The sequence below is a fragment of the Natator depressus genome, chromosome 14 (assembly GCF_965152275.1).
Source record: "Natator depressus isolate rNatDep1 chromosome 14, rNatDep2.hap1, whole genome shotgun sequence".
NCBI lineage: Eukaryota > Metazoa > Chordata > Testudines > Cheloniidae > Natator > Natator depressus.
Window position 1 is genome coordinate 8,659,507 of NC_134247.1, and position 25,017 is coordinate 8,684,523.

The 25,017-nt window shown below is 43.9% G+C and overlaps 1 protein-coding gene across 9 annotated transcripts in view; it reads left to right on the forward strand.

The window, feature by feature from the left end:
* Nucleotides 1-1,004: 1,004 nt before the first annotated feature.
* The window catches only part of PECAM1 (platelet and endothelial cell adhesion molecule 1), a 60,486-nt gene continuing 36,473 nt past the window's right edge, over nt 1,005-25,017 (forward strand). For 6 of the 9 annotated variants that reach the window (XM_074970656.1, XM_074970655.1, XM_074970654.1 and 3 more), the window contains exons 1-7: nt 1,006-1,283; nt 1,466-1,492; nt 7,613-7,903; nt 11,182-11,481; nt 13,748-14,017; nt 16,551-16,811; nt 18,143-18,430. In XM_074970656.1, the coding sequence (XP_074826757.1) occupies nt 1,250-1,283; nt 1,466-1,492; nt 7,613-7,903; nt 11,182-11,481; nt 13,748-14,017; nt 16,551-16,811; nt 18,143-18,430 (1,471 nt within the window). In that variant the 5' untranslated portion in view covers nt 1,006-1,249. Of the gene's footprint in view, nt 1,284-1,465; nt 1,493-7,612; nt 7,904-11,181; nt 11,482-13,747; nt 14,018-16,550; nt 16,812-18,142; nt 18,431-25,017 lie in introns of all 9 variants that reach the window. The other 3 variants (XM_074970653.1, XM_074970651.1, XM_074970650.1) reach the window with 1 other exon arrangement.

Genomic DNA, 25,017 nt, shown 5'->3' on the forward strand with positions numbered 1-25,017 from the left:
CTGAGCCTGTTACACAGTTACTGTCTTCTGTACTTCTGGGATGAAATCTGGACTCAACTGAATGGTAGCATTTTACACCCATTTTACCTTCACTTTGCACTCAGTCCCTCTCTAGTTCGCACCCCACTGAGTTTTAATTTCAGTGCTTGAGGCTCAAAATGAAACGTGGCCAAAATCACAAACTTCAACTTTGTTTTCATGTCTAGAAACTGCAGATTTCGATGCAAAATGAATAAATAAATAAATAATCAATCACAAATTGATCCTTGTGCACCTTAACCTTACCCTAGAGAAGGTTCACAAAACTTCCAACCAAATTCCCAGATTCAAACAGCCTCAAACTTTTGGAAAATTTAGCTATGGTTCTGAAATTTGACCTATGAGCATTATTGCCAACGCTGGCTCAAATTTCTAATAGGAGACAGATCCCAGAACCAGACAACTGTGTGGATTTGGGTTTTATGAGTGTGTATATTTTACACAGTTTTAAATATACGAGATAAAAAACATTAGTACACATTAATTTTTATATGCACAATGGTAGCAGATCGAGGCCCCTGCATTAGGATCTCATTGCTCTAGGGGTTGTACCACTATATCTGCTTAAATGAATTTAACTTGCCACAGTACCTACAGTGGAGCCAATGCATCACAATAGAAATTTCAGTCCCATAGAGAGTGCAGCAAAGCAGCCCTTGTGAGCAGCCATAGTGGGACAAACACATAGTTATGCTACATATCTAAATCCGCTCTGAAAGGGTTTTCAGTGCCAGGAGGAAGAGGAATAGTCTACTGGGAATCCAGCGAGAGCCAACAGTAAATGTAATTCTGATTTTAAATGGTTAAGCATGACTTCAAAATATATGTATGACAGGAGTCTCAGGATAAATGTCACTGGGACTTCTTGTTTTTTAATACACCTTCAGAAACTAAACAAAGCAATTGAGTTCAGTGGGTCTCTCAGGAAAAGACCAGTCACTTCCTGAGCAGTAATCTGCCTGTTAGCAGCAGATAGATTCTCATTGTTTGCCACTTCCACTTTCCAGTAATGAGAACGATTACTTGACCAATATCTAGCCAGTTTCTGCCGAAGTTCTGGAAAAACCTACAGCTTTTCATAGCAAAGTTGCATTATTGGTTTCTTTCCAAAAATCAAAACTTCTGTGATGCTTTAGGACTGCAAGGCATAACCAACCAGAGCTGATGATCATTCTATTCTGTAACTAGGTGACTGCTCTCCAACGACAAGATGTATTTCGCTGTGCTGGTGATTCTCTTACACTGTAAGTTCACTGTTTAAATATTTGCATGCATTTTTTTACGTTGTCCTAGTATGTATGTTTTGATCAACCTGAAACAAACATTTTTCAGAATTCTCTGTCATGAAGAATTTCCAATTTTTTGCATTTTGTCCTTAAGCTCAGTCTTTAAGCTTTGAATATAACATTTCTTCTCACTTTTCCAGGTCCAAGTCTAAAAGCTCAAGACAGTGGTGAGTTGTGCCCTTTCTTCTAAAATTCTTGATATGCCAAAGACTTAATTCTGCTCTGGTCTCAGTTACTGTGGTGTGGATCCACGGTGGAGTTACTCTGGATTTGCAGGGGTATAACTCGAGAGCAGAATTTGACCCATGTAAAATGATTTAACTTGAAGTCCACTTTTGTTTAAAAAATGCCAGAAAATGTGCATGGATGGTCAGTTAGAAACAGAATCCCGTCCAGACATCTTGGGTAAAATCCTGACTCCACTGAAGTCAGTGGGGGTTTTTGTAGGATTAGTTATTATTTAAGATTCCATATTGCAATGATAAATGTTCAATGTGAGTAAACAATGTTGGTGATGTGCAATATACAAAGTTTTCAAACATCTTCATTTAGTCTTTAACCCAAAATATTGGCAAAAAGGACCCTGGTGGACAGTGTTTGCTCCTGCAAACTGTGTTTCAATCAGCAGTGTGCAGCCAATATTTTTTCCTTTCCTCCCCCCAGTAAATCTCATTAGACAGGGTTCACAAAAGAAGGGATGGAATGGGGAATCTAGTTACTAGTGCTGTCATATTTAAACAAAGCCGCTGTCTTGTCCCCATAACCCAGAAGGGAGGAGAGACCATTTGGTAGATGTAAATTAAGGGAATTTGCTGGATGTATTTACCCTTTGTTCTGCAAAATATCCAGAGAGTACTGAAAGTTCAGCATGATGTTGAAACACTGTCCTTTTGAAACTAGGGCGAAGCAAGTGATTTCCTTTTCCCCATTCTCCCTCCCTTATGCTGGGAAATAAGCATTCGAATACAAAAAAAATTTCAGAGGCCTTTTCATGAATGCCAAGGCAAAGCTATTTCTGGCTAGGAGGATTTACAAGTAAACAGGGAGGGGGCAACTCCACCAGAGGCAGGGAAACTGTCCCACCGCATCTTTCACTTTGGTGGTTGAATGTGAACAAGGGTTCTCAGGAGCTCCCTCTAGCTAATTGGTAATTTAAATTCTGAGCAATCTGGGTGTAGCCACCAGCCGTTAATTTTAGGACGAGCGAAAGCAAACAAAGCCCATAAACTTGTTTTCCTTGACTTGTTTATAGCTACATGAATGAGACTTATAGCTAATAATGTAAAAAGAAAGGGAGGACTTGTGGCACTTTAGAGACTAACCAATTTATTAGAGCATAAGCTTTCATGAGCTACAGCTCACTTCATCGGATGCATCAAGTGAGCTGTAGCTCACGAAAGCTTATGCCCAAATAAATTTGTTAGACTCTAAGGTTCCACAAGTCCTCCTGTTCTTTTTATGGATACAGACTAACACGGCTGAGACTCTGAAACCAGCTAATAATGTATAATTTTTGAGGTGATAAAGGAATAAATATTTCTGTATTAAATAAATACTTCGATGCCATTTAAAAAAAAAAACTGGTCTGGTATTACCTTGCCATCTGTTGGAAAATTGTAACAATGATCCAATGGATCTGGATGGAATTTTTCATATTAAGAGGCAAGAGTATATTTATTAATAACAAAGATATATTTACAGGGCCAGATTCTGCTGTTCTTATTTACCCTTCTTTTAATGGGGAGTTCTGCTTAAAAAATCATAGTACCATATGGTCCAAAGGGGTTTGAGTCAGCAAAATCCATAAGCAAGTGCTTAACTTTAAATCCCTTGAAACACATGCTCAAGTGTCATTGAAGTCAGAATGGGTGAGAATCAATCTTGATATAATCCCATTGAAGTCAGTAGAGTTACACCAAGGATTAATTTGACCCATTGCGTGCAGCTACTATGCAGTTTTCCCTGATTAATTGTAGTTCTGACGTGCGTTATTTCTCTGCAGTATTCTGGACCTCGACTGTTCCTAAGCAGAGGCTTGTGTACAGCAGCGGGAGATTTGGCTACGCAAGGGTTTCAGGATCAGGCCCTCAATTTGTACATTTTAAAAAGCAGTATTTACTAGAACATTTTTGCCACGCTGGAGTGCATAAGAGTTTAACATAATAGCAGACCTAATATAAAACAGGGGGAGATGAGCTATGCAGAGTTTGCCTGATTGAGGCTTGTGAGATATGGAAGCAGATTGAATCCTCAGTCATGAGCTCCTTAGTCCTATTTGGGCCACCAGAAAACTCGGAAATTGTGTGAGAAACTGTAATTATTTCCTGCATGAAAAAAATGAAAGAGAAATAATTGGGGAAAACTATCTTGCAATGATGGGTTTTAACTGTTCCTTTGCTATTCACCAAGAAAGAGACCTACATTTAAATCTGAATATTGTGACATCAACTAACAAAACTCTGGAAAATGAGACACTTGACCGTGTTGCTGCTTTACGTGGCTATGTGATAAAAGAGACACAGTTGAAGAATTGGCCGTATGCGTTTGTGGCTGGTCTTTCAGGGAAGGGAAGATAGATAAAGCCAGATCTTCCAACTTTTGCTCCTGTGAGTGGCCCCACTGATTTCAGTGAGATGATTTTCACAGGTAAGGACAACTTGTGTGAGTAAATCTATAGAATCGGGCCCATCATTGATGGAAGAATTCTTCCATTGACCTTATGTAGAGACCTCGACTTTGTCACTGCAAGTCTTGCCCTTTTATATACATGTATAATGGGATTTTCTGAGTGACACACCTTAACTCTATATAAGGACCATAATTTCTCCCAACTTGGGTAAGTAAAGCCCAATGTTTGGACAGTTAGAAGTTCAACAGCTCAGGACAATTTGAGTAACATGGACAATACACGTCCACTTGCCTATATAGTGCTTCAGTGTAGAAACTCACTACAGCAACGAGAGGAGTACTGGAGCCCACTCCTGCGACCAGGTTCTCCTGTCACTGTAGTTAATCCACCTCCCCAACAGGTGGCAGCTAAGTCAGTGGAAGAATTCTTCCATCACTCTAGCACTGTCTACAACGGGGGCTAGGTTGGCTTACCGATGTCACTTGGGAGTGCAGACTTTCCACATCCTTGAGTGATGTAGCTGGGTTGACCTAACATTTTTAGTGTAGAACTGGCCTAAATTTATTCACGTGAGTAGTCCCATTGAGTGCTATTGGCCTGCTCAGATGTGTAAGGTTACTCAAGTGCAGACGGGTTTGCAGAATGGGAGCACTGAGTAACCGTTATCTGAGAGGACAAAGTAAAAGTATAGAATTTCACAGAGTCTCCCTAAAATTCAGAGCTTTTGATCTTGAAAAAGCTCCCTGAAAAATTATACTGAATCCGACATTCATGTTAAAAAACCCTAAACAATAATATACATTCAGAAATAAAACTATATTTAGCTGGCTGTAATGATGGGCCTGATTCTATAGATTTACTCACACAAGTTGTCCTTACCTGTGAAAATCATCTCACTGAAATCAGTGGAGCCACTCATGTAGGGTCAGGACTACCCACAGGAGCAAAAGTTGGAAGATCAGGCTTTATTTATCTTCCCTTTCCTGAAAGACCAGCCTCAAATGGCAGTACAGAAAATATAGCCAACGCTTCAACTGTGTCTCCAGTCACTGTGTATCTTTTATCATGCAGCCAGGTAAAGCAGATGAAAGAACCTGCAATAACTCCTGGGACTTCTGCTAAATTACTCCAGCGATCAATTTGGTCCAAGGCCTACAGGGTTAGATACAGCAGCACATTGGGCTGCTCTGCAATTTTCCATTTACCCAGATAAGTATAATGGTTGGCTTTTCCTCTCTTGCTGAAACTCCCTTGCTAGCGGACTTGGAAACAATGAATCATGAGAGATAAGCAGACCAGAACAAGTCAGCTGCAGCATAGGCGCCGACTTTCCCTCTTTCCCTTGGGCGCTTGAACCCACTCTGCCCCCGGCCCCACCCCCACTCCACCCCTGCCCCAAAGTCCCCGCCCCAACTCCACCCCCTCCCTATCCCTATTCCAACTCCTTCCCCAAATCCCCACCCCTGCCTCTTCCCTGCCTCCTCCCCTGAGTGCGCCACATTCCTGCTCCTCCCCCTCCCTCCCAGAGCATGCTAATGCTGCCAAACAGCTGTTTGGTGGCGGCCAGGCAGGAAGTGCTGGGAGGTAGGCAAAGGAGTGGGGACATGGCACGCTCGGGGGAGGAGGAGGTGGGGCGGGGGGTGAGAGGAGCTTGGCTGCCGGTGGGTGCAGAGGACCCATTGATTTTTCCCGTGGGTGCTCTAGCTCTGGAGGACCCACGGAGTTGGCACCTATGAGCTGCAGGCCCATTTAGCTGTCTCTATCCTCCCAGTTCTAGTACACACATTTCTCATCCTACTGCAGAGAGAATGGAAATTCAGTAGAGCTGGGTCAAGCAAACTGGGTTTTCCTTTTGCAAAACCCCATCCATTGGGGGTTTTGTTCTGCAAATCCCAATCAAGAGGTGTTTGCAACTAAGTTCCATTTCATCTAAGCTCCCCAAGTTCGAGTGTGTGTATGTATGTTTGAAGGGATACACAAATGTGATTTAAAATGTCTAGTTTTCCCCAATATCTAAAATTCAGTGACCTCAGGAAAGATTTTCCTGTGGTCAAGTTTCTAGGAGAACAGCTGTCTCTGGAAATTGGAGATGAGTAGTTCATGGCAGCCCAGGAAGGCTACAATGAACTTCAGGGGGAAACAACTGTTTTTTGGGGTGAAGAATTCCCTGTTCTCTTAACCTCACCTCTTTCTCCTCTTTAAGAGGGTAGCACTTGAGATGACACTATGGACAGAGGAAAAAAAGGTGTTTGAAAAGTTTGGTGTTTCACTTTGCTGTGAATACAGAGGTTGGATGCAAAGGGCCCAGTCCTGCTCTTGTTTGAAATAAATAGCAAAATTTCCCTTTAGCTCAACAGGGCAGACAAAGCTCTGAAATATTTCATACTAACCCCTTATGCACTGTGCCCCGAACTTCTTTAGTCACCACATTTCTTTTCTTGCTGTTTCTTTTTCTCATTTCTTTTCTTTTCTCTCCCATCTTTGCTTCGCACTGCCTATAGTCTTCACTTTTGTTCTCTGCCTGAGAATAATTCACTCCAGAGCAGAGCACCAGCACAAGTTTATGCACCATTCAGGTAGGACTTAAATGGTGCATAGAGACCTTGCTGTGACTCTTTGCATAGGGGTGGATCCCACCTGATCTTGCCTTTTTTAACTATAACTGATACGAAAGAGCATTCTCTTTATTTAGGCATTATTAGAATCTGTGGCAGGCTGACCTGCTTCCCCAAGTTGAAACAGAATTTCAGGAAATCCCACCCACTAGGAGGTGGGATATCCTGGAGTGCTGAATTAACTCTGAGGATTCAACAGGTGGGCCAGCATGGGTTGTATTTAGGCCACATGACTTTTCAAACTGTAGTGACAACAACTGTGTTAAAACACAATTGGTGCCAGAATGGTTCCTAGGTGGTTCCTCTGACCAGTGTGGACAGGAATCTGAGCAGTATGTTAAAGCTAGGGCTTTGCAAAATATTCACAGCAAAAGGCAAATGTGCTCAAAATTGCATTTCCCCCTCCCTGCTCTCCATTTCATCTTGTAATTAAAAAAAAAATCACTTCGTTGTACAGATGTGTTGCTTGAAAATGAAAACTTTTTCTAGATGGGAGGGGAGCCTTGAGTATCAACCACAAAAATCCTTAAACAACAGGATTGAGAGGTGGGCTAAAATACTACAGTATAATCCCAGTTATCCTAAAAGCCTGGTGGACATCCAAAAGTTTTAGATAACCAGGATCCAGATAAACAGAAGTGCTATTAACTAGCATGGGGCTACATGGGGCGAACACTGTGGATTCAAATAATGAGGATTTTGAAAAAAGGGAATTCCGATAACTGGAATTATATTGTATTTGTATTGGGGTAGCACCGACATATCCAATCCGGGCTTCATAGTTCAAGGCATGATACAAATATAGACTCTGATTCTGCAATCACATGCATCTTTTCATCTGCTTGAAGCCCCGAACGCTTCAGTGGGAGTCTATTTGGTGGATTTAATTGCAGGCTCAGGGCCAGAAAGTAGGACCGTGCCTGTCTCACAGAGCTCTCAGCCTTTAGCAACTGCAATGAGCATTATGTAGCAACTTCAGAGAACAACACTGCTTTGGATAAATTGAAACTAAATGTGACTTTTTCCCTCCGTTCCCTATCAAGTTATTACCATCAACAACGTTGAACTCACTGTGCCATCCCAAAAGGTGAAGAATGGAATGTCAATTGAACTCACCTGTATTGTGGACATTAGCAAAAGCACCAGTTTCTGGATGCAGCACGCTTTTTTATTTTACAAGGATGACAGTCTTCTGTATAATACCACATCGGAGCAAGACAGAGCACATTACAAAATATTTCCAGCTCGATTTGCAGATTCGGGAAGCTATAAGTGCTCTGTGCAGGCAAACGGGAAGATTAAAAGCAGCGATGATTTGGATGTTCAAGTTGAGGGTAGGTATCTCTTCAACCATGGTTGTCTTCTTTGTTACAAAAAGCGGAATAGATTATGTCCTACTCAATCCATGTACATTAATAATAATACTCTAGTGCTTTTCATCCAGAGGTCTCAAAATGCATTTCAAAGGAGGGCAGTATCAGTAAAATGAGGATAAGCTGAGGCACAGAGAGGGGAAGTGACTGGCCCAAGATCACTCAGCAGGCCAGTGGCAGATCCTCATTCCAATTCCTAAAGAACAGATCCTTATGTCATACAAAGCAAAAAAAATCACCCTGCAGCTAGTACTAATTGGCATCTGGGGGGCAGTTTCACAGCCAGTCTTTTTCCCTCCTCACCCCTTATGAGGACAGGGAGCATATGCATATCCCTGTCTCCTTCCCCAACATTCCTTGTTCTGGCCTACCATTTCATATTGTCCCTCTTGGAATGGCAACCCCTAGAAAGCCTGGGTCCAGGGCTGTACTGGGCCGGTAGCCTGCCTTAAAGGAGTGGCTCTCAACCTTTCCAGACTACATCCCCCTTTCAGGAGTCTGATTTGTCTTTTGTACCCCCAAGTTTCACTTCACTTAAAAACAACTTGCTTACAAAATCAGAGATAAAAATACAAACGGGTCACAGCATACTAGTACTGACAAATTGCTCCCTTTCTCATTTTTATCATACAATTATAAAATGAATCAATTGGAATATAAATATTGTACTTTAATTTCAGTGTATAGAGCAGTATAAACAAGTAACTGTCTGAAAATTTTAGTTTGTCCTGATTTCGCTAGTGCTTTTTCTGTAGCCTGTTGTAAAACTAGACCAATATCTAGATGAGTTGATGTATCCCCTGGAAGATCTCAGCAAACTCCCAGGGGTACATGTCCCCCTGGTTGAGAACAACTCCCTTAAAGGACCAGTACCCCCAGTTCCAATATCCAAATGGGGAAATCAAGTTTTCCCTGTTGCTTGTTTCAGTGGAAGAGCTGGAAACATTGGTGAAGGAGGGTGACCTTCATGCTTCAAACATGGTGCCATTACTGAGAGCAGCACTTCCAAAGGGCTCCTGTCCAGGCTGATGCTACCATGGTTCTTGCTTAAGGGGGATGGGGGTACAGGAGTGGAGACATTTCTGTTACTGGTCACTGGCCTGTCTGATGAATTTAGGGCCACGTGTTCAATGGAGGGTACAAGGGCTGCCCTCAGAAGCCCCAAATTGGTATGCGGTTAATGCCCCTGTAGTACTTACACACATAAGCAGCCAGTTTACACACATTAATACAGGTTTACTCAAGAAGAACTAAGCTTCCTTTCTTTCCACCTCTAAACAGAAAGGCAGTGACAGAGATCAAGCCTATGCTGGCTCAAAGCAACATGCCTATGTCAGATGTGAACATTACCACTAAGTTATTTCTTGCATGCTACCATTAAATGATTAATCTCAGTAACACAGAGATTTCAGTCTTCCTCAGTATACTTCATATCCTCCAGTTGTGGTGTGTGAAAGGGCATCTGGTTTGTACTAGAGTGATGCTCATTTCATTTTAAAGTCTGCTTATCTCTTGTTATTATGGAACACGCTCTCAGCCGAGGGGGAGCTTTCTCTAATGTCTTAGAGATGGCCCCTCCAGATTCCTGACCAGAACTTTGGAGCATCCTCAGAAGAGGCTGCCACAGGAAACCATTCCCAGGTTTTACATTAAGCCCAGTGCCTGCTGGGACAGGGTCAGCTGCATGTGGGGTCAGCACTGTGAGAAAACTCATACAGCGTGGACACGAATAAAGCTCAGTCATGTAACTTACTCTGGAGCCCCGCCCCAGTACCTTATTTAAGGCGTCCACAGTCACACAAGGATTCCCTCTTTCTGCACTGAGCAGCTAGTTAATTAATGTTTGCAAAGTGGTTTGACAATTTAAAATGCCAAGGCTGGCCTTGAGCAAAAGGAAAGCGAGTGACTGCTTGAGGCCACTGCAGGCTCTGCCAACTGTAGGTCAGCCCAGCCCTGTCTCCTCCTCCAGCAGTGCGACCGGAAGGGGAGGAAACAACTCCCTGCTAGAAATCCCTTCTGGCAGCACAGCCAAGGAATGGGGTCAATGGGGCGAGGTGCAGATCATGACCCTCCTGTTTCCACCAGCAGCTGCGGGCACCATGGATGTATTTAGTGCAGTTTTTACTACTCTACCCAGCAAAGCTCTGAGTGTCCTTGGCAATCTTTTAAAAATACACTCATGAATAATCAGAGGTGGCAACTACCCTAAGATCAGATACTCCATCAGCCACCCAGGTATGGCAACATTTAGCGTAGCTTTCCCTTCCTGGAGTATCCCCACCAGAGTCCCACACCACTGCTGCTGAGCCCTGCCCATAGGATGACCAGATGTTCCGATTTTATAGAGACAGTCCCCGATGTTCGGGCTTTTTCTTATATAGGTGCCTATTACCCCCCAGCCCTCCCGATTTTTCACACTTGCTGTCTGGTCACCCTACCTGCCCATCTCCTTAGAAGTGAGGGGAAAAAAGATGGGCCTTGCAGAATGTCCTGAAGATTAACAAACATGGGCCAAACCAAGGGGGGAAGTGAGCCCCAAAGGAGGAGGCCCTAAGAGAGAACATCCTTCCAGCATGCTCCCCACTTATATCAAAGAGGGTCCAGCACAAGATGCCTTCACTGACCATCACTATGTCAGTATATCATGGGGAGACAGGTGGTCTCTGAGGCTATGTCCACACCAGACTTCTGCCAGCACAGCTGTGTTAGTCAGGAGTATGAAGAGGTGTGATCCCTCACTGACAGCTGTGCCAGCAGAAGCCCCTAGTGTAGACACTGTTATATTGGCAAAACTTCACTTCTGTTTTTATAGCTTGTTTCACCCGTGTGGGTGGCATTGCTGTACCGGAACAAAGTGCAGCTTTGTTGGTATAGCTACATTCACCCTGGGAGTGCTTTGCTGGCACAGTATACTGGTAGAATGCTCCTAGTGCAAACATCGCCTAAGTTAGCTAGGAAAGTGCACTGTGGGATGTCCAATACTGCAGAGATATGGGATGAGAGAGGTCTTGATTCACTGGTTACAGCAGTATGATTGGAGTGCCCCTCCACACAGCAAAAAACTTTCCCTAAAGTTCCTGGATGTCCAATTCCAGACTTTGGTCAGCTGTAAAAATCTGACCTGGGTCTGAGATCAGATTGTTTCTGCCCGTCCACTAAAATAGCCACTAGCACAATTGTCATAGATAGTCTCTGCTGTAGGTCTGTCTCATTATATTTACTTGTTTTCTTTTCAAAAGGGCTGTCCCAGCCAAAACTGACTGCCCTGAAAACAGAATTAAAGGAGGGTGAAGTTGTGACTTTACGGTGTGAAGAACCAGAAGAAAAGCCTCCCTTCATTTTCATGTTCAAAAAACTATTGTCCAGTCAACTACCACAAGTGAAAAAGAAGCAAGAATTAAAAGAAAACTTTGCATCTGTTGAATTTCCTGTTGAAGAGGGGGATCGAATATTGCGTTTTCAATGTATTGCCCAGGTTAATTCAGCAGTCGGTTCTGAAACATCAGAGCCCAGTAACGTGACACTTGTTACAGTTGTGGGTAAGTTGCTTGGGCCTGGTCTATTCTATATAGTTAGGTCGACGCAAGGCAGCTTATGTCGACCTAACTATCTAAGTGTCTACACTAAAAGTTCGCTCCCGTTGATGTAACTCTCCTGCTACACCGACTTAATAATTCCACCTCCGTGAGAGGCGCAGAGTCAACGTCAACGTAGTTAGGTCAATACAGTGTCAGTGTAGACACTGCGTTGCTTACATCAACAGTTGCTGGCTTTCAGAAGCTGTCCCACAATGCCCCACACTGACAGTTCAATCGGTGCAAGCGCTTCTGGTGAGGACATGCCCCGCTGACACAAGCAGCAAAGTGCTGACATGCACAAGTGATGTAATTACTGTGGCAGCTGTATGTTGACATAAGTTAAGTCGACTTAATTTTGTCATGTAGACATGCCCTTAGTTTGTGCCCTTACATTTCTTTGCTTGTGTCACAGGGTGACTGGCCCCTGTAAGAGGCCAGGAAGGGGCAGGGGAGAGCTGCTTGAGAATAGACTGAGGACATGTCTGCATTTTGAGGTGGGGATGTGGTTTCCAGGTTGAGGAGACATCTGCATGCTAGCTCTGATTGAGCTAGGGTGCTAAAAACAGAGCATAGCCATGACAGTTCAAGTGGTGGGAAGGGCTAGCCGCCCCCAGTACATATCCACCCAGGACCATAGGTACGTCCTTGGGGCAGTAGCCCCTCCCACTGCTTGTGGCACTGTGGCTATTTTTGGGATGCTTGTGCAAGTATGTCTCCTTGATCTGGAAATCACACCCTCAGCTTGAAGTGTAGACGTACCCTGAGAGGGTCAGGAAGGGGCAGGTGAATGCTGCCTGAGAACAAAGGAGAGACCGACAGCAGTAGCAAGTGGCCAGAGGGAAAGAACTGCAGGAGACCAGAAGGAGAGTCGTAACTGTTAGTTGTTGGTGATGAATTGTGAGGAAAGCTGTTGGGAGGACTGGCTAGAGTTGGGGAACCCTGCCGAGTTTCAGGAAGGCTTGTGCAGAGGCCTGAGGAATGAGGAGAAGAACCACTCGGTCGGTATAAGCTGGACCCAGAAGCAAGGGGTTGACTCTGGAGCGAGGCCCCCAGGAGCAGGGGTAGGACTCAGAAAAGGAGGCCTGAGGAGTGGAACACTGTGGGGAGCCCTCTTGCAGGAGACCTGACTTGGGGCTACAAAAGCCTTGTGGGGGAGAAGCGGGTGTTAGGACTCTCAGGTAGATGCTTGGAGAGTGGCTAAAGGAGCTGGGACAGAGAATGACTCTTGGGTGGGCGATCTGGGAACAGTGACCTTTGGGACTGAAGAGCTGCTGCCTTGTAACCTGTTTTACTGTGTGGTTTTGAGAGGAATTGTTTTTACTACAAGGGATCCGTTGATTGTGACACTTTATATGGAAAAAATGGTTTGAATTTGCCACAGAGAGAGACAATATTCCTTTGCACGGGTGGATGAAGGGGACACTGAGGTAGATTGTGGCTGTGCAACACCGCGCTTGTCCGCAGGAGGGCACCTCTGTCGGGGTTCCCTGTAACCGCTTGTAATTCTTATAATTTGTTGTTTGCCTGGGTTGAAAACATGGACATCTTGAAATGGTGATATTGTTTTTAGTTGAAAACATAGTCCCCTGTGTGACTGTATGAGAATGCTGCAGTATTTGTAAGAGACAGAGCAGGTCTGTTTCTTGGCTTACTGGAGGGAAGATAGGTGTGAACTAAAACCCTGGATCCATACGCCCCCTAATGTCATCAGTGTTCAGGATCCAAATCCAAATGTTGTGTCATCAGGGTTAGATTCTAACGTGTTTTGATCTGTGCTGTTAGGTCCGCTGATTACAATGTTGTCCACCCATCACTCTAGTTGAAGTTGTGGGTGCTCAGTAACTTGCAGGACTGGTCCCCAAGAGAAATGTAAGTCTTGATTCATATACAGCACATACATCTGTGTACAACACTGTACACCATTTTTTATTGTCATTAGCAAAGATGATGGAAAATTGCAGGATCAAAAATTATTGGAGTCTTTCTGCAACTGTAGCTGGGTTCTCTTAAAATCTAAGCTTCAATTTAAAATAAAAAGATTGTAGGCAGAGCTTTCACCATGTGAACTGATGCATTGCTTCCTTGTTAATGCAGCTCTGCAGAAAAGGGTATCTAGCCAAACAATAGCAGCAGCAAAGATGTGAATTCCTTAGTGACCCAAACAAATATTTTCTTTTAAAAAAGAGAAGGTTGATGTCACAATGGCTTTATATTTATTGCCTTTCAGAACCATTTTCACATCCTAAGCTGACATCCAAGTCCCCACAGAACATTACAGAGGGAGACAAAATTGACATTGTGTGCACAACAATTCTAGCCCGGGAATATGAAATTGAAATCCTCATCCAGAAAGACAGAAGAATACTGAACAGTGCACGCGGTCAGAATTCTCTGACCTACTCTGCAATAGCCACAGTAGAGAACAATGGCAATTACACGTGCAAAGTGGAACTGGGGAGAGTGTCCAAAACCACCAGCATGAACATTGTTGTGGAAGGTAGGAGCACTGTTAATTCTAGATCGCTCTTAGCTTAGGAGGGTGACACTCGCACCTGGAAGAATTCCTGAGTTCTAATCCTGGCTGACACTGAGACTCAAAGGTATTTAAGTGTCTAACTCCCACTGATTTTAATTGGAGATAGGCACCTAGATAACGTTGAGGACCTGGGCCTGACCACTGCTTGTCCGTCAGCAAAGATCACATTTGTACTACAAGGTGACCAAGTTAACTTAGGGCTGTGGGGGGAAAAGAGTGATTTTTTTAAAAAATCCTGATTATAAAGTGGTTTGGTCTCACCCACAATGGCAGGAGCAGCCAGTGTTAGAGAAGCGCCAAAGTCCAGCCATGATAAATCCACCAAGTTTTGAATGTAGGCTGTTCTATAGTCTGTATGGACCCTTATCCTCTCTGTCCTTCAGTTTGCTCCAGTGGTAGCATGAGGATGGTCATATTTTTCTGGGATGTTAATAAAGTACTCTGGAAACGTAAAGTGCTATACCAGTAGAAGGTACTGATAAATCCATGGCCACCCGGCATTTCATGGTTATAATTAAACTGCATGCCATGGCCATTTGGAACTTCACAGTGACAATGGGGTTAAACATCCATCCGCTCCAAACGCACAGTGCTCTATTAAAGGAGAATCTTCTTACACAGCTTGCAGTGTAAAGTCTATGACTTGCAGTTGAGCAATTCTCATTTCATCCAATAGAGGACAGTGGTGCCACACACAAGCTGGGTCATTGCTTGAGTTATTGTTGTTTTTTCTTATTATGTTATAATGAATGAGGGTTCCCTAGGGTTTTAATCATGTAATGTGCAGAAAAGCCATACAGCCACATGGCCGGCATGCGCAGATTGGTTGAATATCTATTTTATTTAATCCGTTTAATCTAGGCTCCTATGTCACCAACCTTCACGGTAGTATTTCTCTGCTCGGTTCTTTTAAAATAATTCTCCTTCTGGCTTAAGACAAGGGCAGGTGAGCCTTTTTGGATAAAGTAAGAACCAGACCTGGACCTTCACCAGGAACTCAAACTGAATTGTTTTCATGGGGGTTCAGAAAAAGCTTTTGGCCATTTCACTATTGTCCATTTTCATATGCACTCCTTGGCTGGAGCTATGTCTGCAAACAAAAGTGCTAAAATACCATGAGAGAGGCTGTTTCTGCCAATTTACAGTCTGGCCGGGACACCCCCCGGAAGAAATCTGACATCAGAACCTGTTCTTGGGATACTTCCAAACTAAATTCTAGGTTGGAGATTAATCTACCCACATTAATTCTTGGATTTCATGTGGTGCTGACATCCGCTTTGGCTAACTGGTGGGGGAGTATGTCATGTCCATTCTTAAATGTGTTTGTGTGTCTCTGCTGTCTCATCCTGGAAGGGACATCAGACCTGCTCAAGGATTTTGAGATTGTGTTTCTCTTTAGTGGTCAGAGAGTCACAGAGAATATAAACATCAGTATTACCACAGCTCTTGGAGATACTCCTTTAGCTTGAGTAGTTGTAGCCTGTGTTTTTGGAGCTGAAGGTCCTGGTTCTACCCCCCTTGCTGTATATGTGTGATTCATTTAGCAGCTGTTGTGTCCATTGCTCGTGGCCACAGATTTGTTGTGCCTTGTAAAGGAGTACTGTCCTCTTAAGGCCAGAGGAGGTAATTACTCTGTTCTTTATGTCCAGGGAAGCAACTGAAGCAGCCCTAGGGAGAGAGGAAGGCGGTCCCAAGGAGCAGTTAGTGCCTGAAAGGGAGGGACCATCGTTCCTTTAAGCCTTGTAGAGTAGGGAGAGGCAAGGCTCCCTTCTCTCCCAGCTAGCAGAGACAGGTGTTTTGTGGTTGTTAGACCCACCTGGGGAAGACCAAGAGCCTGACTCTGGCTGGAGGGTGACTCAAAAGGAGGCTCCAAGGCCAGTCAAGGGAGAAGCTGGCTGAAGGAGGAGTTGGTGAGGGGGAAGAGCTCAGCCTGGACAGAGCCCTAGGAATTAGGGCTGGGAAACCGCTGAACCAGAGCGGAGAGTCCTACAGGCTAGGCAGGCCAGGGCTGGAACAAAGTCCCAAGAAGGAGACTCTAACCTTGAGAGGTGAGCAGAAAAGGGCCTTTTTGGGAGCTGAATTATATTGAGAGGGATATTACTTCAAACACCTTGACTATGACTGGATTATTCTGGGAAACTGAAGCAGGGTGTCTGCAGGGCCATCCCAGGCCACAAAAGAGGGGCTCTGGAATGGCAATAGACTATGTATCATTACCAAGCTGGTGGATAAAAATAGCTAATAGACCACAAACAATTCCTCACTTCATTGTGTCCTTCCCCTTTAGGGTGACCAGACGGCAAGTGTGAAAAATCGGGATGGGGGTGGGGGTTAATAGGCGCCTATATAACACAAAGCACCAAATATCAGGACTGTCCCTATAAAATCAGGACATCTGGTCACCCTATTCCCCCTGGGTAGTCTGGGAAATGTAGCTACTTTGCCCTTATGCACAACCTGAATTAATTCTGTCCATTGTCTATATTTTCGGCAGAGTTGTTTGCCAAGCCAATATTGACTCCTTCTTTGACTGACCTAGATGAAAATCAGAGGTTAAGCCTGTGGTGCCATATTAATGGCTCTCCTAAAGCAAACTTCTCTATCATAAAGAGACCTCCAGAGAACGGCATCTTGTTGAAAACTTCCAGCAACTTCACTATTCAAGCCCAGGTGAATGACACCGGGTCCTATGTTTGTAGGGCTGAGATAAAAGGGATCATCAAGGAGAGTAACCCTGTACAGATAACTGTTTACGGTGAGTTGATAAGGAGATATAAGGGCCCAATCCTGCAAAATACTTGAGCACCTCAGTAGTCCAGTGGTTTGCAGAGTCAGACTGTAACCCTTGAATTAACATGGTGTGTCTACTGTTTGCAAACAGCAAGTAACCTTCTGTGCGACTTTCTTGTAGTCCCTAGACCAGGGGTAGGCAAACTACGGCATGGTGGCTGCATCCAGCCCTCCAGATGTTTTAATCCGTCCCTCGAGCTCCCGCTGGGGAGCGGGGTCCGGGGCTTGCCCCGTTCTGGCACTCCAGTCAGGGAGTAGGGTCAGGGGCTTGCCTCACTCCGCGTGGCTCCCGGAAGCAGCAGCATGTCCCACCTCCAGCTCCAATGTGTAGGGGCAGCCAGGGGGCTTTGCATGCTGCCCCCACCACACATGCCACTGCTTCTGCGAGCTGCTTGAGGTAAGCGCCACCCAGAGCATACACCCCTGACCCCCTCTGCGCCCCAACCCCCTGTCCCAGCCCTGATCCCCCTCCCACCCACCAAACCCCTCGGTCCCAGCCCAGAGCACCCTCCTGCACCCCCAACCCCTCATCCCCAGCCCCACCCCAGAGCCTGCACCCCCAGCTGGAGCCCTCACCCCCTCCCCCCGCACCCCAACCCCATGCCCCAGCCTGGAGCCCCCTCTTGCACCCTGAACTCCTCATTTCTGACCCCAGCTGGAGCTCACATCCCAACCCCCAATTTTGTGAGCATTCATGGCCCACCATACAATTTCCATACCCAGATGTGGCCCTTGGGCCAAAAAGTTTGCCCACCTCTGCTCTAGACATACAAAACTAGTTCTGTACTGATGCAAACTGGTTCACTTTTTCCAGCCATAAGTGGATAAGGAAATTAGCATGTCTTCCCATTTCCATGCCCTGTCACTCCCTTCAAAGGTTTGCTGCATCCCTTTCCCAATGACCTTCCCCTCTATCCTACCTCATGTTACCTTTCTCAGTAGCTAGACATACTTTGCACACCTTTTCAGTCACCAATTTTTATCTGAAACTCCATCAGCTTCTGCTTTTATTTAGTTCCCCCCACCCCCAATCTCAGTAGGAGGCAGAAGTTATCTTGGTCATGGAGGACTGCACCATAGAGAAATCAAGTTGTTTGCTAGCAATACACCCATGCAGCCAATGTGGGTACCTTGCTTATACTTTTGTTCCAAGGGATAAAGAAATCTGTGGATGGTAAATAGGTAGCATATGTTTTACATATCATGTATAAATTAATATGGCAGTCTTTAGTTAACTACTGGAACTAGACTTACCCCTGATACAACTTCTTCAATAACAGTTTTTTCTCCTTTTAGCTCCAGTCTCTGAGCCAGTTCTTTCTGTTGCCAACTCATCCACGGAGATGGTGTTAGGGGAGACCCTACTCCTACGCTGTCAATCCATGTCTGGAACTCCACCTATAAACTATACGCTCTTCAGAGGAAACAGACTTATTCACACCATCACAGTATTTAATAATACATATGCTGAATTCAGGGACAGACAAACTAAATTAAATAATCTGAGAGAATACAGATGCGAAGCTAGCAACCGTCACTCCTATGCGAAGAGAAGTAGCTACAAGATGAACATCACGGTGATAGGTAAGCCCAACTAACTGTCCAGCTGGTGCTGTTGAGGAATTTAGATGAGTGAGGATTTTAATTTTGAAAATGTCTGTAATAGCGTGTGGTGGACTGAGCAGACTGGACGGAAGTTTATATTAAACCTTTTTTTCAGACAAATTATAAAATACTTGAGGATCTGAACCTCAGACCACTTTGTGGTGGTCTACAAAGCAAAAATTCTACTAGTAAGCTGGATCAAATCAACCAGAGCCACTTTTATTTTAATGGAAAAATACCCTTCACATGTTAGCTGTGACTTTTAAATCTCCTTATTGAATTCAGGCTTACTGCAAAAACAAAATGACTTGTTCTTAAGTCTTTGAAACTATAAATATGGGTCCAGTCCTGTTTTTCTTACTCATTGGAATAGTCCCACTGAAGTTAATGAATAAGAGCTGGAGGATCAGGCCCAACTTTTGTACCTTTTTTAGGCAGCGTGAATTAAATGTATTTTTACATATACAGAACTGTTCTCATGGTGGCCCTTGACAATGACAGTGCATGTTAGCTCCAGTGTCCTAGTGAAATGCCTATGTAATTGCAACATTCCCCAGAGTACAGTCTGGACAGTTGAACAGCTGTGTCCTCTCAACCCTCCAACATGGGTGCCTTTCACACTGCTTTTCTGTGAGAACAACCACTCCTGGCCTGTTCATATACTGCCTTTAACATGCAAAATCACTCCCAGCTGAATGATATAACTGCTTCAGTAGGGGCTGGCTAGAACTATGTTGCAGGGTGACACTAGCAAATTCCCTGTCCCAAACTTGTCCCCCAGAAATGTGCATCTTGTACTGCCCAGCTGGTTCCTTCTGTGCAGTACAAGCTCATAGAAAGTCAGTCATCTCATTGATAGAAAATATGCAAGTGGAGGTTTCAAACACTTCAATCCAAACACACACTGGTTTAGATAAAACACTAGGACAAGTTTATTAACTCCAGAAAGGTAGACTTTAAGTGATTACAAGCAATGAGGCATAAAAGTCAGAATTGGTTACTGCAACAATGCTGCCTCTGGCGGGACACAACTGAGCGTATCCATTCAGGACAAATTGCTTAGAGCAGGGCAGTCACAGCCCAAAGCTGGGTGTCCTTTATTATTAAGGCACGCCAAACCAGCCAAACAGAGAGGACTTCAGTTTTGCCCCAGTGGCTAACCAGAAGTCATACAAGCAATTGCCTTAAACACTCCAGTTTCCCAGTATCACCACCAGCACCGCTCCTTATGGGGATGAATGGTTATGAAAACCAATACCCCAGGAAAAGAAAAAAGCTTCTCCCGATCCCAAAGGACCAAGTCCCAGACCCAGGTCAATATACAAGTCAGATCTTACCCACAAATTACGCTGTTGCCAATCCTTTAGAATCTAAAATCTAAAGGTTTATTCATAAAAAGAAAGAAATATAGAAGAGAGCTAAAATTGGTTAAATGGAATCTATTATATACAGTAATGGCAAAGTTCTTGGTTCAGGCTTGTAGCAGTGATGGAATAAACTGCAAGTTCAAATCAAGTCTCTGGAGTACATCTACATCCAATGAAGTGAGCTGTAGCTCACGAAAGCTTATGCTCAAATAAATTTGTTAGTCTCTAAGGTGCCACAAGTACTCCTTTTCTTTTTGCGAATACAGACTAACACGGCTGCTACTCTGAAACCTGTTACAGTTGCACATGATAGAATTTTTTAAAAAATCTTTTTCCTTTAAGGAAAAACTGGCGGGGGGAGCGCTTTTTTCCCTTCGTGTTTTGTTAAAAGAACATTATTAAGGTTGCAAAGTCAAACACTCAAAAGTTAGGACATGCCAGAATTAAGGTTGCCTGGGTAACCTTAATTCATCCCCCTTGTCCATATGTATTATGATACAGTCTTTAATGCCATCCTGTGCTACTTTTTTCTACAAAAACCCTGCCTCATTCAGTGGGCCTGATCTGAAGATGAATTAGGGCTGTGTAGTGAATGAGATGGCTGTTCTTATTTGTTTCAGAAATGTGTGTAGTGAATGAGGCAGGGAACTGCCAAAAGAGAGAGCCAACTGAGATACTAAGCCAATTGAGAAATTTAATAATTCTGTATTAACTGCTGGATTTGTATGGCATGCATTAAATAAGACATAGGGTAACATGTTCAAAGAAATATTGAATAGGTAGTGTGACTGGTGTGGAAGGGTGAAATTAGAGCTCCTGGATACACCTTAAATACCTTCCAACATTGATATGAGCTGTGTTTACTTTGAATTCTTTGTAAGGCCAAATTATTGATGCATGCTTTGGCCCCAGCCAAAAACTTAGCCCATACTTTGTGAAACACTTTAGTGATTCCAGGGTTTGGTCTATGTGTTGACTTAACATAGCCATTAATGTTCTTCAGAGAGCACTTACTCTGTCATTCAGCCCTGAAGGCTGTGAGGTGTTGTACCTCAGTTTCCCTGTGTGCACAGCAGTTCAAGCTTGTAGTGGTTTTACTGCTGTGGACAGTTTCAAGATTCGATATAGGCACTAACTGAGAAATATCAGTATCACCAGGCCGTTTAACATAGTGCATGTTGTCATGTAATGAAACCGTATACCCATGAAGGCTTTTACAACATAATGAGTTCTTATGTATCACCCCCAACATGTTCAAGGGTTTTTCCAAAAAACCATGCACATTGTACATTTTTACAGTTCTTGGTATCCACAACAAGTTAGTTACAATCATTAGCATCAATAACATCAGATTTATCACAAGTGTATATTTACAATTATTTTTTGTGATGCCAAACCTTTGGTTTAGACAAATCATTCTTTAGGTCAGCTTGTTCAATATCCCTTTAAAATCTTTGTGGCTTTTTCTTGACCTCAGGGTCTTCCTTAACATAGGCTTTCAGTTTAACCACTTCCTTGGGGTTTTGGAATTTTAAGGTTAAACCTGTGGCTTTTATTTGCAAGGTTTAATCCTTCCCTTCCTCCCTGTCCAGTAGGGTAAAAATCTGAACTCTCCTATGTAATAGAATCCATTGGCTGGTGCGTCCTCTTTGCTAATGGCTATGGGCAAGTCTTTCTCCCCCGAGTCAGTCAAGTAATTTGCATCAACGCAGACACTAGCTTGTTTACTAGTTTTCAAATCCTTAACTGTTACCAATTCCAAGGCTGGACACTCATTCTTCCCCTCAGCAGGAATGGGTCCTTCCCCCTGCCCCCTTTTTCCTAGAAGGTTGAAAACTGAAATTTCCTGCTCACAGGAATTCCTTTGCTGGCTAGGTGTGTTCACCAACTGCAGCCCCTCTGTGCTATGAACATCTACACAGATGCTCTCCTGCATGCTTGCTTGTGAATCTACCACCACCAGCAACTTAGAGATTGGACTCTGAGTTTGTGGGGTCTCTCTTTAAAACAAAGTGTCTAAGGGTGAGAGTTTGCCTGCTCTCCCCTGCATTCTTGTGAGTTCTGTCATAAGGCTGTTCTGCTCTGAAAAACCAGTAACCCAATCTTTCCTCAGTACCTGAGTCACAGACTCCTTACTTAAAGATGCATCTGAAGAAGTGGAGTTCTTTACCCACGAAAGCTTATGCCCAAATAAATCTGTTAGTCTTTAAGGTGCCATTGGACTCCTTGTTTTTGTGGATACAGACTAACCCGGCTACTCCTCTGATACTTAAATCCAGAATCACCTCTGTCCCATCAGGAGGATTTTCACAAAACGCCCTTTCAGGTAAACTGCTAGACTTCATAGTCAGAAGATTAGAAGCATTCTCTCCCTTGTTACAAGTTTCCACACTGTCAGTGGGTAACACAGTCAAATTACCTTCATGCTTTCCTTGTGCCCTGGTTATGATATCACCCTGATTAGACACAGTTGTCATATCTTTACCCAGCAACACACTAGCAACATACAAAATAGAAGCACCAGAATCGCTTGGTCTCTGGGAGCTATTTATGATATTAACTGGATGCAACCTAGTTACAATGTCATCATCCCTAGCAGACATCAATTCAGGACCACTTCCTTCCTGGGTTTTAGTTGTATCCAGAATCAACTCTGGGTCAACTGATAAATTTTCAACCATCATAGGCTGACAGGCTTCTTCTGTCTGCTCTACAAACAGATAAGAGCTGGAGAAACATTCTCTTTTAACAGACAAACAGCTTGGGATATCATTTCCCTTGTCCCAGCGCACATGGCTGTTCATGGACAATTGCTTGGAGATTGGGATAGCTCCCTTCATGGGCAACTCATTACCCCTAACAGATACAGGAACATTTCCTTCACTGTCACAATTCTCCACACTGGTAACAGGTAAGGTATAGGGATACTCATGTTCCACTAACCTTGCCTTCCCAAACTGCTGATTAGACAAAGGCATCAGCTCATCTAAACTTTCTTTGCCTTGCGCTCCCTTAACAGATAAACTGCTGTTTCTTACGGATAGTCTCATTACACTGAGCTGCTTTAAACAAATCATTTCTACCTTTTTCAGGCTTACTTTCACAAACTTTACTTGCCAACAATTCATCATTCACCAAGACTGTACCCTTTCCTTTCCTCAGTTAGGACTTTAACCTGATTGTCAACTTTAATTTGCGCTAGAGAAACATTTCTCTGAGTCTTATCTAATGTCAGATTTACTTCTGAGATACCAGACAGACACTTAGGAATTTTTTCCACATATGCATTGCGTCTTTGCACAGACAAACAGCTATCTTCGTCAGACAAACATTTGGAGAAACCCTCCATAGACAAAAAGAAAAGGAGGACTTGTGGCACCTTAGAGACTAACCAATTTATTTGAGCATAAGCTTTCGTGAGCTACAGCTCACTTCATCGGATGCATACTGTGGAAAGTACAGAAGACACAAACCATGAAAAAATGGGTGATTATCATTACAAAAGATTTTCTCTCCCCCCACCCCACTCTCCTGCTGGTAATAGCTTATGTAAAGTGATCAATCTCCTTACAATGTGTATGATAATCAAGGTGGGCCATTTCCAGCACAAATCCAGGGTTTAACAAGAACATCTGAGGAAGGGGACGGGTAGGAAAAAATCAGGGGAAATAGGTTACCTTGCATAATGACTTAGCCACTCCCAGTCTCTATTCAAGCCTAAGTTAATTGTATCCAATTTGCAAATGAATTCCAATTCAGCAGTCTCTCGCTGGAGTCTGGATTTGAAGTTTTTCTGTTGTAATATCGCAACTTTCATGTCTGTAATCGCGTGACCAGAGAGATTGAAGTGTTCTCTGACTGGTTTATGAATGTTATAATTCTTGACATCTGATTTATGTCCATTTATTCTTTTACGAAGAGACTGTCCAGTTTGACCAATGTACATGGCAGAGGGGCATTGCTGGCACATGATGGCATATATCACATTGGTAGATGTGTGGGTGAACGAGCCTCTGATAGTGTGGCTGATGTTATTAGGCCCTGTGATGGTGTCCCCTGAATAGATATGTGGGCACAGTTGGCAACGGGCTTTGTTGCAAGGATAGGTTCCTGGGTTAGTGGTTCTGTTGTGTGGTATGTGGTTGCTGGTGAGTATTCGCTTCAGGTTGGGGGGCTGTCTGTAAGCAAGGACTAGCCTGTCTCCCAAGATTTGTGAGAGTGTTGGGTCATCCTTCAGGATAGGTTGTAGATCCTTGATAATGCGTTGGAGGGGTTTTAGTTGGGGGCTGAAGGTGACGGCTAGTGGCGTTCTGTTATTTTCTTTGTTAGGCCTGTCCCGTAGTAGGTGACTTCTGGGAACTCTTCTGGCTCTATCAATCTGTTTCTTCACTTCTGCAGGTGGGTATTGTAGTTGTAAGAATGCTTGATAGAGATCTTGTAGGTGTTTGTCTCTGTCTGAGGGGTTGGAGCAAATGCGGTTGTATCATAGAGCTTGGCTGTAGACAATGGATCGTGTGGTGTGGTCAGGGTGAAAGCTGGAGGCATGTAGGTAGGAATAGCGGTCAGTAGGTTTCCGGTATAGGGTGGTGTTTATGTGACCATCGTTTATTAGCACTGTAGTGTCCAGGAAGTGGATCTCTTGTGTGGACTGGACTAGGCTGAGGTTGATGGTGGGATGGAAATTGTTGAAATCATGGTGGAATTCCTCAAGGGCTTCTTTTCCATGGGTCCAGATGATGAAGATGTCATCAATATAGCGCAAGTAGAGTAGGGACGTTAGGGGACGAGAGCTGAGGAAGCGTTGTTCTAAGTCAGCCATAAAAATGTTGGCATACTGTGGGGCCATAGCAGTGCCACTGATTTGAAGGTATACATTGTCCCCAAATGTAAAATAGTTATAGGTAAGGACAAAGTCACAAAGTTCAGCCACCAGGTTAGCCGTGACATTATCGGGGATAGTGTTCTTGACGGCTCGTAGTCCATCTTTGTGTGGAATGTTGGTGTAGAGGGCTTCTACATCCATAGTGGCCAGGATGGTGTTATCAGGAAGATCACTAATGGATTGTAGTTTCCTCAGGAAGTCAGTGGTGTCTCGAAGGTAGCCGGGAGTGCTGGTAGCGTAGGGCCTGAGGAGGGAGTCTACATAGCCAGACAATCCTGCTGTCAGGGTGCCAATGCCTGAGATGATGGGGCGCCCAG